At 48.9% G+C, this 19,664-nt stretch overlaps 1 protein-coding gene across 7 annotated transcripts in view; it reads right to left on the bottom strand.

Annotated features, from left to right (window-relative positions):
* Positions 1-285: 285 nt before the first annotated feature.
* The window catches only part of ILRUN (inflammation and lipid regulator with UBA-like and NBR1-like domains), a 107,701-nt gene continuing 88,322 nt past the window's right edge, over positions 286-19,664 (bottom strand). For 4 of the 7 annotated variants that reach the window (XM_008262797.5, XM_089334067.1, XM_070074170.2 and 1 more), the window contains one exon: positions 286-3,451. In XM_008262797.5, coding sequence (XP_008261019.2) covers positions 3,416-3,451 — 36 coding nt within the window. In that variant the 3' untranslated portion in view covers positions 286-3,415. Of the gene's footprint in view, positions 3,452-12,573; positions 12,805-19,664 lie in introns of those variants that run through there. The other 3 variants (XM_051855761.3, XM_051855763.3, XM_070074168.2) reach the window with 1 other exon arrangement.

Raw genomic sequence — 19,664 nt, 5'->3', positions numbered from 1 at the left:
TTACATTCCGGGGACACAGTAGTGATCAACATCGGTGTTGTCCCCTGGTGACTTCAAGGCCATCTGGTCACCTGGCACAAGGAAGGGCACCAGATCCACTCAGAACCCCAGGACTGATTTCTCACACACACACATATCATGAACCTCAGGGTCTCAGTCTTCCCATCTCCAAGAGGGAAAGACTTAAAGACCAAGAAGTGCACATTACAGAGCCACTGTGGGACCACGCAGGTCACAGGATGCTTGGAGGCGCAATAAAACTCACAGACACATGTGGAAACAGCCTTTTGTGTGTGTGTTAATTTAATCATACAAATATTCATTTATACAGTAAGGAAAAACCTCCTCATCTTCATCTCATCCTAGGCACCATGAGGCCCCACCACAAACACCCACCCAGCTTGTGTGCTCCACACACCACTGTCCAGGTGGAAGGGGCAACCACTGCTGCTCCTCACTCATCCAGGAAACGCGGGAAAGGAAGCACAGGGCAGGGAGGGGAGCCAGTGTGTGTGTCCGAGCCCTCGCCACCCTACCATGCTCTCCTGCTGGGGCTCTCAGTGAATTCGGGGATCTCTTTGTTCCTACGCCCACTTCCCACCTGGGCCACCTTCCGCCACACCAGTGGAGTTGGTGACTGAAGTTCTCTCTAGGCTGGATGTGACTTTGATGGGCTTTAGGTGACAGCCAGTGGGAGAAGGCTGGCTGTTTCTGGTAGAAAAATTCCCCAAATTCAATTGTCCCCATGGCAAAAAGAAAAAAAGGCATGCACATGTGCACACAACCCACACAGACACAAACAGCTCACTCCATGCACACAGACGGGTTCCTCCCAAGCCCGAGTCCCTCCGCCTCCCCGTCTGGCCTCAGACCTGATCACCTAAGGATGGGCCTGCCTCACTTCCTGGACGCCACACATCGTGCTCCTGCCCAGAGGCGGCCGCCACTTGGGAAAGGCTCTAAGAGGAGCAGGGACTACTGTGGCTGAGAGGCAGCCTCTACTGACCCTCCAGGCAGGGGAGGGAGGGGCGCTAGGCATTGCTCAGAACCCACATCACTGGTACCGAGGCCCTCCTGGGCCTGGGGAAGTCACGTACCCTCTTCCGCCCCACGCCAAGGCTTGCACTTGCTCTGGCCCGCTGCAGAGCCCATTTCTCCAAGGATGTACACAAAAATGGCTTGTTCGTGGGAAGGAAGCCAAGGTGTGTGGGACACTTAGCAGGTGAGGTAGCCTACAAGCAGGAGGAGCAGCAGGACCACTCTGGCAGGACCACACCCACTGATGGTGGCCAACGAAGCCCCTCGTGGCAAATGCAGGGGCACCTTGTTGTGTGGGTCAGATGGGAACCCAGAAAAGCAGGGCTTGTGAAGCCCCCCACGACCCTGCCAGGGGCAGCTGAAGGATGTACTGCTTCAAGGTCATCAAGAGGAAAGGATGGCTGGGCATGTGTGGGCTCCCTGGTGGCAGTGTCTCAGGAGATTGGCACCACAGCAGCAGCAGCCTGGGCCTAACAGGGCTCCCAGACAAAACACCATCCTGAGCCCCAGGGCATGGGCACCAACAGGAGCTCCCTCTGCTCTGCTAGGGAGAGGCCCTCGTGTACACAGAAAGCAGGCACTCCAGGGAAGCCCTCCTCTAGCCCCAGCCCCAGCTGCACTGCCCTCGGCGGGTGGATATTCCCCCTTTGGTTTTCTGAGGGGTGTGGGAAGGTGAAGGGGGGAGTTTCATACAAGCTTTTTCTTCCACAATCAAACTTTAAAAAACAACAGTCTCAGAAGAGGATGAGGAGGAGCAAACACCACACATTTTTTGGAACTCAGACACCCAGACAGAGACAGACAGGCAGGCAGACCCTCACCCACACCCAGGCTCTACGACCCCTTGCAGCCACTCATCACCTGGTCTCCCTGCTAGTCTCACACCCCCTCCGGGCTGGATGGGGGTGTGGTAGTAAGCAGGTGACCTGCAACCACACCCTAGATCCGTTTCCAACTCTCAAACCAAGTAAGACTCAAAGGAGGGGGTGAGAGGAAAGAGGGACTTTGCATATTCTTGTATCTTTGGCAGACAGCTGTTCTAGCCTGGCTCAAGCTTCCCATGGAGAGAGCCACATCTCAACCCGCTTGGAAGCCACAGGGGCCAGTGAGGCCGCCAGCCCAGGAGAGCAGCAGGCATGCAGCCTCGGCTCCAGAGGGGCTGCCCTCGCCCAGCTCCTCACCAACAACTGAGCATTCTGCCAGGGCGGGCTGGGGGGCAGGGAGGTCCTCTAATTTCCACCTAAATGTGGTTTCCAAGATCAAGTAGCCACTGATTGAGGCCTGTCCCCGTGACACAGGCCCCACCTGGGGCTGTGTTTTCACACTTCCATCAGCTCAGCCTTCACTAACAGGCTAACTGGAGGGGACACAGGGAAAGGAGTTGTGTGACAACAGAGATCCACGGGACGCCTGCTGGTGAGCTGCACCAACACCCGTGTGCGTGCACATGGCCCGCGCCTGGGCAGCACAGGGGTCCTCTTCCCAGAGCGAGTGGGCAGCCACTGTGTGAAGAGCTCAGAAGAGCAGTAGGCAGGGCGGTGCAGCTCTGCCAAGAGAAACATGGAAGGAAAGCCAGCTGCACTGCTACGAGTGTGTGCAGAAGGACGCCTCTCGGCCTCAGCAACCCCATGTCACCCAAGAGCTGTCCTCGAGGCTTCCTCTGCCGGCCACACAGGGGAGTCTGGGCTTCAGAGAGGTTCTGATGCTAACAAGCCACAGGGTTGCTGAATACAAATGTCAAAGGTGTAAATCAACAGAAGATTAAAGAGAAAGAGGAGGAAGGGTGATAACTCATTGGCTGATGCCATGAAAAACAGAAGGGGTCAGACTTCCAGAGCCACGTGGCACGGCAGCCGCACTCCTTCAGCACCGACTCCACAGTCCCAAACGTGCCACGCAGTTTTCATCCTACACCCTATCCAGAGCAAGCACTATTCTATGAAGAGTACGTTATCCCTTATTTAAAAAATAAAAGTGGGAAAGGGGAAAAATTAACATGTGCTCAAACTACAACCTCTCTGTAGGCAAAATAATTTTTGTTTAGAAAGATGGCTACCCCCCTCCCTCTTCAAACACTTTTCCCCTTCCCGGGTGACCTGATGACTTGTTGGGCTGACACCTAAGGAACAAAACCCAGGGTGGCTGCATGGTCTCTTCCTGGGAGCCTCGACACCACTGCTGCGATTCAGCACTCACACATGCATACTGAGTTTACTCAAAACTAGTCTGTTCTGCTTCCTCCTCTTCTTCCGGTATGAGGGGCACAGCCAGGGATCCGTGCGATGTGGTCTGCAATCCAAGGAAACCCTTGCCCTACCCCCCAAAGTCAGGCCTTCTGTCTTTTGTTATTTTTTTTTTTCTTCTTGCTGACACCCGTTTAAGACTGGCCGAAGGGGTAAGGCCCGTGGAGCCCCTGGAAGAGAGTGAAGATAGTCAGTGATGGTAAATACAGCAGTGCAACTCGACAACCAAACCAAGTTCAAGAATCCTTGATTCCCAGTGAGCCAGAAGGAAGCCCAGTGGGCACAGAGAGGGCCTGAAGGTCCTCCCTGCCATATAAAACCTCAGCAGGACGGGCTTGACACATTTTGAATCACACCATCCAGAGAGGGGAGGCTGGTGAGATCCCCCAAGGCTTGTAACTGGTAGGTCAGCTGGTGCCAGCCTCCTCCACCCAGGTCACAATGCTTTCTTATTTCCTTCTTGATGACAACGCCTCCATCTCTCTGCTAAACAGCCTCATAATACACAACACTTTCTGCACCTTAACTAAGATCTCATTATTGCTGGCTAATGACACATCCACAAAACCAATGTAAAAAAGAAATAGCCATTATCCACCCAGCACCAGTACCAGGAGCTGACCATACACCATCTTTAATTCTCCCCCTGCCCTAGAAGCCAGGAGTGAACTAACACACCCACCTGACAGATGCTCACTTTGCTACAGCAGCAGGGAGACTTGTTCAAGGTTTGTCAGTCACTGCCAAGACTTGAAACCGAGTCCGGCTGGCTGCAGTGCTCACCCCACACTGCCTCTGCCCTACCACGTGATCAAGTTTATTTCATTCCCAAAGGCACTTTTCATGCTGCCCGGGCTGGGTGGGAAAGGCTCCAGTCTTGCCTTTCTCTTAGGAACACCTGGGGCCTCACAGTTAAGATGTCCACGTGCCACATGGGAGTGCCAGGGTCTGGGTTCCAGCTCTGGCTGCTGATTCTTGTTTCCTGTCAATGAAGATGTTGCGAAGCAGCAGGTGATGGCTCAAGTACCTGGGTTCCTGCCACACATGTGGGAGACCTAGACAGAACTCCCAACTCCCAGCCAGGCTGTTGCAGGCATCTGCAGGGTGGGCTCAACCAGCAGATGGGAGCTCTCTACCTCTCTACTTCAAAAACAAAACAATCTTCCCCATACACACAAAAAAACTAAAAACATATTCAGTGGGAAGCACTGGAATTGCTCTCGCACTTTGCTTTTCCACACAAAGCCCTTGAAGATCAGAACAGATTCTCTAGCTTGGCTTTACTGCAAAAGGAAAGCCCCAAGGTGAACCTGCAGCTCTCAGGCCAGCGCCGACAGAGCATCAACTGTGTGGAGCCCTTCCCATCCAAGCTCAGAGAGGCGAGGTCATCTGAACCAGGGCACAGTGCTGGCGTTCACAGCACCAGGTTCATGCCTGCCAGTCACGGAGCCAATCCCACCTCTGCAGGCAAGCACAGGCTGCAACCGTTACGGCAGCCACAGCACCACCAGCATTGCCAACCTGGGTCCTGGAAGGAAGATGACACACACCAAAGGCAGAAAGTCATGCAGTTTAAAGCGATATTCACCCATCCAGAATGACCCAACTGTCAGCTTAGATTCCAGCAGAACCAATACAATGCTCAAAGGCCTCTAAGCAGGGAAAACAAAAACAAAAACAGAAAACGCAAAGAAAAGAAAACTCAAAAAACCAGACACTGGTTTTCTAAGACATATTTCCCCCATCATCCCAAATGGAATCTCTTCCAGTCCGAATTTCCACCCTCTTCCTGTGAGCCACCATAAAGCAAGCATTGGCCCTGCGACTTCTCTGGAATAGCTGCAGAAGAGAGTTCATGATTTTGCTGCCGGGTACTGTGCAACTGGCACATGCATCTTCCAATTTCCACTTGAGTGTCCTGGCCCTTGGGCCATTCAGTGTGGTACTACCACGCTGAGATCATGGTTATCATTGATCCTCTGCTTCATGACGGCGGGTCTGTGCCTTTTGGGAAGAAAAATACTACCTGGGTTCCTTTTCACCAAGAAAATATTGGAGCAGCTAATGGTTAATTAGTATAGAAATAGAAAGGTGGCTTAAGGAACAGGCTCTGTTTTCCCCTCCAAAACCAACAACCATCATTGCAATGAAAGGAGAGGGAGCCGACTCTTATTTCAAAACCACTTTATGATCTAGACTCCCTGCACGCAGGGTTAGCAGTGTCACAGAACACATGACATCAACTCCAAGAGGAAAAACCTGGTAGAGATTCCAAAAGCAGCTTGTCCAAGGCATCCTGTGGCAGGAGGCCAAGTGAGAATCCTGTGCTTGCCATCCCTAGCGGTGAGACAGAGGTACATTTAAAATGGGAGGCCCATCCACATTTCATGTTCTGCTGGAGTTCCAACTCCTGGTTTAACAGTTCTGACAGCCAACCCAACCCCAGCCTAGAAGGAGGGTTCGGCAATACAGATAAGGTTCTCTCTTCTGGGACCCAGGAACCGCTCAACTTTTATCTGCAGGAAAAGCAGATGCCAATTGTTTTAACAGCCTACATGAATGACATATCTCTCCTAAGAGTTGTGCCGATACCGCACTAACAACAACAGATCAAGAGACAGATACACCAGTTGGTATCACAGAATCCTGAATTCAACCACGACACAAGGAGAAACAAAGCTGTCAGCATGATTACAAAACCCAGTGGGTCTGATGCAGAAGGCTACCCTCTTGTAGAAGAACCACGTCTTATCACAGAGGGACCAGCAGCAACACTAATTTACCCTTGTTAACAGAGGGTAAGGGCACTCAAATCCAAAAGAGAACAGGTTAAGGCACCACCTGAAATGCCAGCATCCCAGTTTGAGTCCTGGCTGCTCTACTTCCAATCCAGCTTCCTGCTAAGGCCTGGGAAACCAGTGGAAGATGGCCCAAGTTCTGGGGCCCCTGCACCCACGTGGGAGATCTGGAAGAAGCTCTTGGCTTGGCCCTGGCCCCTTGCAGCCCTTTGAGGAATGAACCAGCAGATGGACGACCTTAATCTTTATCTTTCCCTCTCTCTGAAACTCTGCTTTTCAAATAAATAAAATAAATCTTTAAAAAAAAGAAGAAGAAAAAAGGCCACCTGCCTCCAAGTGTAGAGGCCAGTTCTCTACAGCCTAGCCAACTGCACAGAAATAGCCATGCTGTTTGGAGCAGCCCACGTGTGCTAGGGGAGAAGAAACTGCTAGGGCCATGGTTGCTGAAGTGTTACTTGTTTTGCCTCAGTTTTCCCTGTGCTTTTCTCCAAACAGCTATCATGGCTGTGAGTACTGTGAGTTCAAATTCACGAGTGAGCAGGTAAGCACTCTTTTTTAAAAGCACAGTAGTTCTGTACTTCCTGATTAAAGCAGAGATGCTGCCCTGCTTGCCAGTGTGGAGGGAGAAACCCTTGCCTCAAGCCAACTAATTTTTACAGGTCAAGTCAGCCCCGAACTGCATTTCCACAATGCAACCATAACTACTGCAAGCCATAATTTGATTCTAAAATACTTTCTAAAGAGAACATTTAATAAAAGATAAACTCGGTCTCATCCACCACATCTCCTAAAGGAACAATTTAAGATCTAGTATTTATGATTTTATTCTCAAGGCAAACATAAAAATAACCAGTCCTTCTGATTTGTTTTTCACGATAGCTGACAGCTGCTCCTTTGGAGTAGCAAGTATCACTCCTAGCTAGTAATGTGGCTATCACTGACCTTTAATTTTGTGCATGAAACAATGTTTAATGGTGTGGTGTCACACAGGCACTCAAAGTTTCAGATTTCGGAAAATCTTAGATTTCCTTATTAGGGATGCTCAACCTGGACTAAAAAGCGTTACTGACAGAGCACACTAACTGCATGCCAGAATACTAAGAACCAAGAACAAGGTCTGCTTCAGAACTTTTTTTTTAATTCATTCACTAACCTCCAACAGCAGGCCGTGCAGTGCTATCTACCAAGCTGCTCCGTATGCGGGTGAACCTGTTTCTGCCCATTATTTGTGCTCTGCACACAGCTAAGTGTGAACTGTGAAACATGCCATACTGGTGAGCCAGCACTGTTTTTTCAACCTGGGGTGGGGGGGGTCCTGAAATTCCTAATGAAACAACGCTGTCTCACTGAAAGGTTTTGGAATCAGTCTTTCTTTATATGAAAGCTTGTTGTTTAGATAAACCACCACAACACGGAGACTTTCACATACCTGTCTTTATTTTGCTTTTCTTTGTGATTTGACTTAAGTAAGTAAGAAGGCTCACACAGGTTAATCACAGACAGGAGCATCTGCTGCATGCTCTCCCGGTGCGCACTGATGGCAACAGCAGACAACACCTGGGAACACCATGCGGGCCCCTCTCCTTCCCACCTCCTGGGCCAGTCTCTCAGTCAGCGCTTCGCTCGCCTAGTGCTCCTTTGTATCGCTTAGGTACACTGAATGCAAACACAGAAGAATGCAGCGTTTAGCACTGAGTTCTGTCCTGATCCTGTACTGCAAACATGATGTGCTAAGATCCTGCCCATAGGCCTGGTGATAAGGGCTAGAGACCTATTAGACCCTGATTAGACTTGCTAATCTCTTACTAACTAGAAATGGAGCGAAGTCTGCCCTCGAGTACCAGGCAGGGCAATGAGCATTCTCTCAGGAACATTCAAGCCACTTTCCCTGGTACTGTCAATCAATTGCGGTGGAGGCTTGCTGATGGCATAGCTGGGCCCCTTCAGGATGGTGGGACTAGCTGCAGATGATTCAACACTGCTGTCCAAGCCACTTCTGTGTGTCAGTCATGTGTCTGATGCAATGACTAAGGACACACAGAAAAACAAGGAAACATTTGTTTTTCGTGCATCAGGGCTGATCACAAAAGAGGCTCAGTTCACAGCCTCCAAGTCTGCCAGAACTGCCTAAAAGTTTAACTCAGTTCTAAGTGTGCTGAGTATTTTTTAAAAGCCCTATAAATCATTTTTATACTCACCTCTGTAACACAGTTCTTCTGTTGCTCATAATTAAGCTCCTGGTCCTGCTAGGGAACTTTCCACCCACCCAGCCAATCCTTCTTCATCTCCTCCACTGTACATCCATCTTCCCTCCATCCTCCCACCCACCCACAGCTCCCCACGGCCAAAGGCAACTCCCACAGCTTTCACTTACCCCCTTCACAAAGAAAACCACCATGAAGAACAGAACTCAAGCATACATAATTGTGAATGAAAACATACTATTTAAAATTCTATAAGGAGAACTGTAGCTGAGTTTCACATCCCCTTTCAGAAAAAGTGACTTGCTATTTGGAATTCTGGCCCCATAGATCTCATCAACAGCAAGTACACTAGAATCCCAGTGGGATGCTGACAGAGCTCTCTCACAGCCTTCTCCTAGGGCAGAGTCCTAAAAAGGAAGACAGAATTTAAGAGCCTCACTGGGGAGATACCAAAGGAGAGTGCTAAGCCAAGTTCCTAGATATGTAGCCACTGGTGCTGTACCATGGAGTTCTGTTAAGACACTGGGCAAGGCTGCTGGGCCCACTCCCTTTCAGAATTCCCATTCTGTCAACTACCCATTCCTCATAAACCATCACCTTCCCTGTCCCTGACAATTAACTCACAGGCATCACCCTCACAATGGCTGGCTGAAGACAGTAACCTGTGTCTTCTTGGTCCCAATCAGTTACACTTGGTTTCATCCTGCTGCTCCCCGGGCTCAACAGCACCGCTGGCATCCTGTTTCCTTTCACATTAAACGTGAACCCTCCTTTGCTTGTTTTCACAGATCTTCCTCCGAAATAAATTTGCCTCACCCTCTTTAAGCACACCTCACTCACCACAGCCAGGCTGGCCAGTGTCCCATGAACACACCGTGCCTGTGGTAGCCTCTGGGCCTTCCTGCACATGGCTCTTCCTTCCTCCAGTTCAGTTCCAATCCATCATCCATCAGGTGTTGCCTTCCTGGTCACCCCACACTTTATTACTTTCTTCTTTCAAACTCCTATGAGCACTTACACAAGCACTTAGAGTCAACTGCAATTCAACATACTCCATCCTTACTGGATCCTGTTCCTTCCTATGGGCTATGAAATCAGATGGTAACTTTTTTTTTTTTTTTTTTTAAGAATTATCTATGTATTTGAAAGGCAGAGTTACAGAGAGAGAGGGAAATACAGAAAAAGAGATCTTCCATCCACTGGTTCACTCCTCAAATAACCACATGGCCAGGGCTGGGCCAGGCCAAAGCCAGGAGCTTCATTCTGGTCTCCCATGTGGTATCAGGGTTCAGGCTTCTTCAGCCATTTTCTGTTGCTTTCCCGGACACACTAGCAGGGAGCTAGATTGGAGGTGGAACAGCTGGGACTCGAACTGGCACCCGTATGGGAAGCCAGCACTGCAGGCAGTAGCTTGACCCTCTGCACCATAATACCAGTCCCCAGATGATAACTTCTTTGAAGACAGCTCAGCAAAGGCTGAGTACCCAGGAGGCCTCACTTACTGACTGAATAATATTAAAGTTACTCTGAGTAGAGCAGTTTCAATCAGCCCTTAGGAAGTGAAATTACACCAGAAAGCATAAGACCCTGAAGGCTTTGCAGGTGGACATTCACAGCTTCTTTTGTTTTCACCTATTTAGAAGGATGTGAGTGAGAGAGAGAGAGAGAGAGAATACGAATCTTCCATCTATTGGTTTACTCCCTAAATGCCCAATCTCCTGGGCTGGCCGAAGTTGAAGCCAGGAGCCAGGAACTCCACACAGGTGTCCCACACATGGCGAGCAGAACTGAAGCGCTTGGGCCATCACCTGCTGCATCCCAGGAAGCTGGACTGGAAGAGGAGATGCTGGGACTTGAATCAGCACTGTGAGATGGGATGTGGGCGTCCCAAGCAGCGATTTAACCTGCTGTGCCACTATGCCTGCCCCGTTCAGTTTTGGAAAGGGTTTCACTTTAAATTGAACTCTAAGGAGGCCCACATTTTTCCACTAAGCAATGATAGCTCTTAATCTATTCTGTACCATCCTGCTACAATACAGTGACAGCAGACCCTGCCGAGAAGATGGAATTCGAAACCTGGTCATCGACACTATCAGATGAATCTCATACTTTCAACTTCTAGCAAAAATTAAAATGCTGAATTCAGAATACATAGAAGAGGATGGGTTCTTACAACCAGCATGAAATATGCCAGCCACCTCTCAGAAACACTGGTTTTTTTTTTGCAGCTACAAGATGGCCCAGCCTCAGAACAGTCAGAGCCCCAAAGCAAATAAAACAGAGCTGGACAACTTTGAAGCTGTTGAGGTACAAAAGACAGAGGTTCCTGGAGATACTTTTTATTCTCAGATAGTAATGTTGCAAACAACAAAAGACATTTTCTAAGGCTCATGGTGTTTGCTTAATTTATTTTTGAAATGCACACATGACCTATGCCAATGCAAACACCAGTAAGGCCAGGACGACTTTACTGGCTCTTCTGGGTTTTCAAAAGACAGGAATCGTAATATCATTAAGCCCAGTCTCCTGGCAAGCCCCTTCTGGTACAGAATGTGCTAATCTGCCAGTTCCCTGGGGCTGGTTCCTCAGCTGCTCTGTGTTACTTCCTCCTTGGCCACAAATTCTTTTGCAGCTCCCACAGATGAACAAGAAGGTCTGCACAACCCAACACTAAGTATATGAACTACTTCCAGAGAACAGCCAAGATGCTTCACTTGCCAGCAGATTTCAGCATGGTGTAGTCTAGAATATTAGACTCTGGGTCATCATTGTGGCTCAGTAGGTTAAGATGCTGCTTGCAGCTCCATCACCTCAAATTGAAGTACTGGTTCGAGTCCCAGCTGTTCTGCTTCTGGTCCAACTCCCTGCTAACACATGTGGGAAAGCAATGGAAGAGGGCCCAGGTACTTGGGCCCCTGACACCCATGTGAGAATCCCAGACATAGTCCTAGACTCCTGGCTTTGGCCTGGCTCAGCCCCAGCTGTTGTGGCCATTTGGGGAGCAAACCAGTAAATGAAAGATCTTTGTTTTCTCTCTCCCCCTCTCTTATCACTTTGCCTTTCAAATAAGTAAAATAAATCTTTTTAAAAAATTAAGGAGCTGGCACCGTGGTGCAGTAGGTTAATCCTCCGTCTGCGGCGCCAGCATCCCATATAGGTGCTGGTTCTAGTCCTGGCTGCTCCTCTTCCAATCCAGCTCTCTGCTGTGGCCTGGGAAAGCAGTAGAAGATGGCCCAAGTCCTTCGGCTCCTGCACCCCCATGGGAGACAGAGAAGAAGCACCTGGCTCCTGGCTTCAGATTGGCCCAGCTCTGGACATTGCGGCCATTTGGGGAGTGAACCAAAGGAAGGAAGACCTTTCTCTGTCTTTCCCTCTCATTGTCTGTAACTCTAACTCTCAAACAAACAAACAAACAAAAAAATTAAGACTCCAGTTGGGTCCCTGTGCTCCAGTCAATGGCATCCCCATAACTTCTCTATTATTTTTAAGATTTATTTATTTATTTGAAAGTCAGAGTTACACAGAGGAGAAAGAGAAAGAAAGAAAGAGAGAAAGAGAGAGAGAGAGCAAGAGAGAGAGAGAGGTCTTCCATCTGCTAGTTTACTCCCTGGTTGGCTGTAATGGCTGGAGCTGCGCCGATCTGAAGCCAGGAGCCAGGAGCTTCTTCCGGGTCTCCCACATGGGTGCAGGGACCAAGGACTTGGGCCATCTTCCATTGCTTTCCCAGGCCATTGCAGAGAGCTGGACTGAAAGTATAGCAGCTGAGACTTGAACTGGCGCCCTATGGGATGCCAATGCTTCAGGCCAGGGTGTTAATCTGCTGTGCCACAGCGGCCCCCCCCCCCCATTATTTTTATCAAATGAGAACTGTAACTACAACAATAACAACAGAGTGTGAAACATGAGTAGAATAAATGCAGTCAAGGCACTTTGGACAACACGGAGTGGTTTACATGTTAGTCAGTATTAAGCTTCGTCCTTGCACCTCTTCTTTATTTCTCACTTATACCAATGGACAAGTGGGGCTATTCTGTAGCCGCCACCCCCTCTGGGGGTGGGGAGAATATTTGGCAATGCCTGGTGACACTGTGACTGTTACACTGGAGGACGGTAGGTAGGTGGTACCACCTGGCACCTCGTGGATAAAGGCCAGTGATGCTGCTAAACATCATACAATGCATAAGGACCACAATGCAAGTCAACAGTCCTAGTGAGCTGAGAAGCCCTGGTCTACACTCACCATTCAGGGCGCACATTTAGTGATGCTGTTCATAAGAAACAACTCTCAACTTTTTTTTTTTTTTTTTAAGATTTATTTATTTATTTGAAAGGCAGAGTTACAGAGAGGCAGAGAGAGAAAGGTCTTCCATCTGCTGGTTCACTCCCCAAATGGCCGCAATGGCCAGAGCTGAGCTGATCCAAAGCCAGGAACCAGGAGTGTCTTCCGAGTCTCCCACGCGGGTGCAGAGGCCCAAGGACTCGGGTCGACTTTCTACTACTTTTCCAGGCAATAGCAGAGAGCTGGATTGGAAGTAGAGCAGCCGGGACTTGAACCATCGCCCATATGGGATGCCTGCACTACGGGCAGTGGCTTTACCTGCTACACCACAGCGCTGGCCTCAACAACTCTCAAATTTCTATCCCCACCTAAACTTCTCTCCCAAACTCTGAATCCAACATGAATATGCAACAGCCCATCTGACACCTCCATTTAGATGTTTGTAGGCATCCAATGTACCCAAAATGGAACCCCTGAGCTCTCCACACCTCTGGCACCGCCTTTCCCCTCTCCACTGATGGAAGTCCCATCCTCCTGACTGCTCAGCCACAAACCTTGGTGGCATCCTTTACTCTCTTACATTCCCTTCAAATCCATTAAAACAAACGCTGTCAGCTCTAGCTGGTTGGTCCGAGACAGTCCTCTTCTCCCACCACTCTGGTTTGAGCCAGCGTGCTTCTCTTGCCTGGACAACTGTAACCAGCTTCCTCGCTGCACCCTGCTTCTGCCTTGCCCTGCATTTGCCACAGCACAGCTTGATCCTTGACAGCATCAAGTCAGATCACATCATCACCCTGCTCAAAACCCTCTGACTACCCTTTTCCCTCAGGGCAAAAGCCCCAGGCTTTCCAAGGGCTCACAAAGCCCTCTGTGATCTGTCCTCCGGTCCCTCCAGTCCCTCTGTTCCAGGCACAGTTTTTTTTCTTTACAGTTCCCTGAACACATCCACATTGGGGCTGGTACTGGCTGTCCCTCTGCCTAAAATATTCTTTCTCCAGAAAGTCTCTGCAGAAACAAACCCTGATGGCTCTTTGCGTATGTCCTAATTCTAAAATACTCAGTAAGTTCAAAGGGAGATTTTTTTTTTTTTTTTTGACAGGCAGAGTGGACAGTGAGAGAGACAGAGAGAAAGGTCTTCCTGTGCCGTTGGTTCACTCTCCAATGGCCACCGCGGCTGGCGCGCTGTGGCCGGTGCACCGCGCTGATCCGATGGCAGAAGCCAGGTACTTATCCTGGTTTCCCATGGGGTGCAGGACCCAAGTACTTGGGCCATCCTCCACTGCACTCCCTGGCCACAGCAGAGAGCTGGCCTGGAAGAGGGGCAACCAGGACAGAATCCGGTGCCCCGACTGGGACTAGAACCCGGTGTGCCGGCGCCGCAAGGCGGAGGATTAGCCTAGTGAGCCACGGCGCCGGCCAAACGGAGATTTTTTTTTTTATTTGACAGATAGAGTTAGACAGCAAGAGAGACAGAGAGAAAGGTCTTCCTTCTGTTGGTTCACACCCCGCCCCCCAATGGCCGCCATGGCCGGCGCTGCACCGATCCGAAGCCAGGAGCTCCCTCCTGGTCTCCCATGCGGGTGTAGGCGCCCAAGCACTTGGGCTATCCTCCACTGCCCTCCCGGGCCACAGCAGAGAGCTGGACTGGAAGAGGAGCAACCGGGACTAGAACCCGGCGCCCATATGGGACGCCGGCGCTGCAGGTGGAGGATTAACCAAGTGAGCCACAGTGCCGGCCCCCAAAGGGAGATTTTAAATTTGTTCCAGAAAAATAAAGCCCCAGAGACTGTCTCTTTTGAACACAATCAAGGAATGAATGTAGACAGGATATTTTGTGACTTCAAGAGAAACAGGTGTTGATATCTGAAGAGTGAGTTAATGGGCCGGCGCCATGGCTCTATAGGCTAATCCTCTGCCTTGTGGCGCTGGCACACTGGGTTCTAGTCCCGGTTGGGGTGCCAGATTCTGTCCCAGTTGCCCCTCTTCCAGGCCAGCTCTCTGCTGTGGCCTGGGAGTGCAGTGGAGGATGGCCCAAGTGCTTGGGCCCTGCAGCCACATGGGAGACCAGGAGAAGCACCTGGCTCCCGGCTTCGGATCAGCGCAGTACGCTGGCCGCAGCGCGCTGGCTACGGCGGCCATTGGAGGGTGAACCAACGGCAAAGGAAGACCTTTCTTTCTGTCTCTCTCTCACTGTCCACTCTGCCTGTCAAAAAAAAAAAAAAAAAAAAAGAGTTAATGGAAATTTTAATGCCAACCAAAACTCTAAACCCAAGAGGCTATGGAGGTTGCTAGGGAATCTTTTCCTTTCTTGGAGGCTAGAGGGGGAAAAAAAAAAGCAGCATGTGGGGAGAAAGTTTAGTAAGAGAGGGGTCACATAACACTTGATTAATAATTGTCTTGACCATCATTTGAAATGTAGCCATACACTACAGAAAGCCCCTGTGTGTCAGGAAAAATGTGTACTTGAACAGTGTAATGGGGAAGCAACTTGATGTGATGGTAACACAGGCGTGACCTCGTGGTTTTACCACCTTTAAGCAGCATACCTCAAGTCTCTGTGACTACACAAGGGACAGTATCAGCACCTGTGTTGTGGTGCTGCTGTGCAGACTGAATGAGGTAATGCAGGTCACACACTGGGCCTGCTGACTCCGGGAGACAACACCTAGCCAGTTAAGAAGTAGGCAGTCGATGTGCATTTTTGTTGTAAGCCTTAATGACTTGATTCCTTATACTAAGTACTTAGAATTTTAACAATAAAAATGAAATTGAAGAAGTGCTCAATAAACAGTAGCTCCATAGTTCTGATTATTAAATTGTCCTTGGCCTGGTAATAGTATGTTTTTGCTACCTATCCTTTGCCAGAAGAGAAAAAACTAGAAAAAGTATCAGGAGAGTCAAGTTTCCCTTCTAGCTTCTCTCTGAATCATCTTTAAACCTTTCCTGGAGGGGCCAGCACCATGGCGCAGTAGGTTAATCCTCCGTCTGCGGCGCCGGCATCCCATATGGGCACCGGTTCTAGTCCCGGCTGATCCTCTTCCAATCCAGCTCTCTGCTAATGGCCTGGGAAAGCAGTGGGAAGATGCCCAAGCCTTTGGGCCCCTGCACCTGCATGGGAGACCTGGAAGAAGCTCCTGGCTCCTGGCTTCGGATCAGTGCAGCTTTGGCCATTGCGGCCATCTGGAGAGTGAACCAACGGAAGGAAGACCTTTCTGTCTCTCCTCTCTCTGTCTGTAACTCTACCTCTCAAATAAATAAAAATAAAAATTTTAACAAAAAAAAAATACACCTTTCCTGGAAAGGATCTTGCAGTGAGGATGAAGACTGAAGTTTCATGGCAGTGGAACGGTTACACCAGAGCCCTATAATGCCTTATATAACCATGAGCCTTGCTAAGGAAACCAATTACCTGCCTTCTGGTCAAATTCAGAGCTCTTGGATCTGGCGTATGTGGGGCCTAATTCCATGAAGTCAGCGCAAATCCATCCCTCGTTATTATGCTAAATGTACTGGCTACTTCAAAGTAGGTAATGAGAGCCATTTCATCTTCAGGCCTGGATAGCAAAAGATTTGCCTCTTCCAAACCTCTTCCAGTACCCCTAATATTTATAAGGATGGAGAGAAAAATCTCCCTTCTATGTCTTACTCAGCACAGACAGCAGCAGGTTAGAAAGAGCTTGATTTCTGATCTGACAAGAGCAGACTGACTCCTGGCCTAGCTCTAGATCCAGAACACTCAAGACAGCAGTCAGAGGGAAGAGGAGGAGCTGGTGGGAGGGTGTGCAGTCAGGGCAGATGGCACTCAGCAGTGGCTGATGCTGGAGGAGCAGGATAAACCCCCACAAAGATAATAACTGGTTTCTTCGTCTGAACCAGCACTTGGCAGAAGTAATAACGGTGGCACAGACTATAATCCACTCTAAAGGACTATAAGACATACACCAGCCCGTCCCCCGCCCCCTTTTAAAGTAAGGACAAACACAAAATAAGAGCCATAGTCCAAGCAGCAAAATAAATGAATTTATGGTCCCTTTCAGCATACCCCCCCCTTTCCCAACCCCACTGTAAATTATCACCCCTTTAGAGAAAGGAAACAAAGCGATCGGCTGTCCTGAACAGCCCCTTGGTTTTTGCCAGACACGCCCTTCCCTATTCCCAGCTGTCCTGATTCACACCATTGGGTAACTGCTCTGTAAGCCTTCTTAGAAAACATTTGAGATTGAAAAAATTACTGGCATGTAAGAAAAAGACGTATCTATTTTTAATAGGGCTTTTGTTCTCCTTCCACACCTCTGCAAACTGCTTTTCATGACTTCACATTGTCCAAACACAAGCTTTCGGGCCCCTGAGGTGAGTCAGAGCGCTAGAAACCATGGCAAGACTAGCCTTGAGTCAACAGAGAGAGCACCTGTCCTACTCAGCTCAGACTCCTGAGCTAATCACATAAAAAGGGTTAAAAAGCTCTTAATCTTCACCAATATCTGATCTCACTGCTCACCTGGGATAAGTCAGCCACAACTGAGCTGATGAGGCAAATCAATTTCTAACAAAAGCAAGAAGGCAGATTTTGAATCTTTGGAGCACTTTTCTGACTCCCTCTGAGAGCTCACAGGGAGGAGTCAGGCCCTCTGGCTGCACTGAAGCCTGGGAAGGCATCCCACCCAGAACTCCCTCCAGGGACACAGTCCTGAGTCCAGAGGGCTTATGATTATTCAAGAGAAGCTGGGGAAGGACTGTGGTGTGCCCAGCACTTGGCACTGACAGATGTCCCATTCTGTTGACATATCCACCCAGCCCTCATACAGCAGGTGCCTGAAGCAATCTTTTCATTTCATCCTACCAACCCAAGAAAGTTAAACTGTAACTATGGAGGTGGTAGGAGACTCTGACTACTCAAACTGGTTATTGGCTTCTAAGAGCATCATGTTATTTCTCCGACTAGGAGGCAGGCAGCAATTTTTTAAAAAAATATTTATTTATTTGAAAGTCATAGTTACACAGAGAAAGATGGAGAGGCAGAGATAGAGGTCTTTCATCCACTGGTTCACTCCCCAATTGGCCGACAACGACTGGAGCTGCACTGATCCGATGCCAGAAGCCAGGAGCTTTTTCCCGGTCTTCACGTGGGTGCAGGGGCTCAAGCACTTGGGCCATCTTCTACTGCTTTCCCAGGCCATAGCAGAGAGCTGGATCAGAAGTGGAGCAGCAGGGACTAGAATCGGAGCCCATATGGGATGCTGGCACTGCAAGCAGCGGCTTTACCCACTATGCCACAGCCCCGGCCACAGCGATTTCGTTCAAGGAAATCATATCTATTGCCAACTCGATGAGCCCTTACACCAGCACATCAGACACTCTTTCCTATCCAGGCAGTAAAGACGGCACTTGGGTAAACTGAAAACACCTTGTAACTACAGAATCCTAGGGGTCTCTTTCTTCCCACTCATAAATAAAAGAGTGCTATTTAGTGTAAATAACATATTGAGATTTAAAAAATAGTCTTTATCAACCAGGGAATGAAGTTATTACTTCTTTTACTCAGAAAACAGGGAAGCTCTTTAAAAAGAAGATACCACAGGCAATGCTCAGCTGTCAATCTCATTTCAACCCTTCTTGTTTCAGGCCTTGATGACCTGGTCATCAATCCAGTGCCAGAGCAATCAACACAGCTCCCAGCCCAACAAGAGGATTTAAGGAAGGCTCAGGTGTACCTACCAGAAAATATCTTTTAATAACCAACCTGGCACTTGGAGCTGAATCTCAGTTCTCTTACTGGTTGTGTGAAACTGGGCAAAGTTATTTAGCCCCTCAGAGCTTTTGTTTCCTTATTTAAAACTGAGATGACACACACAAAGTTCCTGACAGGACACCTGGCAAGTAAAAAAACTCTAGTATATTATCGATCTTGTCATTTTGTCAAGCATACACTTTAGAACCTCAAGTGAGGGGCCAGCATTGTGCGTAGTGGGCTAAGCCTCTGCCTGTGGTGCTGGCATCCCATATGGGTGCTGGTTTGTGTCCTGGCTGCTCCTCTTTTGATCCAGCTCTCTGCTATGTCCTGGGAAAGCAGTGGAAGATGGCCCAGGTGCTTGGGCTCCTGCACCCACGTGGAGGACCCAGAAGAAGCTTCTGACTCCTGATTGGCCCAGCTCCAGCTGTTGTGGCCATTTGGGGAGTGAACCAGCAGATGGAAGACCTTTCTCTCTCTCCCTCTGTAACTCTACTTCTCAAATAAATAATAAAATCTTAAAAAAAAAAAAAAAAAAAGAACCTCAAGCAAGCTTGCCTTTGAAAATGAAGAAATCCTGTTTTCTCAATCAAATATAAATGTATATGATTGCTTTAAGTCTCACGAGCTTTAGCAAAGATTTATGATCAAGGTCTATTTGTATCCTTTTAAGTATAGTACCAATTCTTACCAAAGCCATTTGTAATTACTTTACCCACTGCTTCTCAAAGCAACACACTGCAACCAGCTGAACATGTCTCTTCCCACTCTCCATCACCCACAGGTCTCTTAGTCTATCCTCAGCACTTCAATTGTTCTCCATTCCCCACCCTCGCTACCTGTCACCTTCCCAAATCTCACCCTTCCTTTGAAAAGCCCTTTCTTTCAATTCTACCTCTATTTCATCTGATTCTTTTTTTAAAAAATATTTGTTTATTTGAAAGGCAGCGTTACATAGAAGCACAGAGAATGAGAGAGAGAGAGAGAGAGAGAGAGAGAGAGAGAGAGAGACAGAGGTCTTCCATCCACTGGTTCACTCCCCAAATGGCCGCAATGGCCAGACCTGTGCCAGTCCAAAGCCAGGGGCCAGGAGCTTCTCCTGGGTCTCCCACGTGCGTGCAAGAGGCCCAAGCATTTGGGCCATCTTCCACTGCTTTCCCAGAGAGCTTTAGCAGAGAGCTGGATCGGAAGCAGAGCAGCCAGGACTCGAACTGGCACCCATATGGGATGCTGGCACTGCCAATGGCGGCTCTACACACTATACCACAGTGTCAGTCCCCATCTGTGATTCTTTAACTCTTTATTGCAGCCCCCCAGCCATCACACAAATTATACATCTGGACCATATTGCTCTGTACTGACCAAACTCATCCT

This window comes from Oryctolagus cuniculus, chromosome 5 (genome assembly GCF_051225735.1).
Source record: "Oryctolagus cuniculus isolate XC-2025 breed Fujian yellow rabbit chromosome 5, ASM5122573v1, whole genome shotgun sequence".
Classification (NCBI taxonomy): Eukaryota; Metazoa; Chordata; class Mammalia; order Lagomorpha; family Leporidae; genus Oryctolagus; species Oryctolagus cuniculus.
This window is presented reverse-complemented; position numbering and strand designations above follow the sequence as displayed.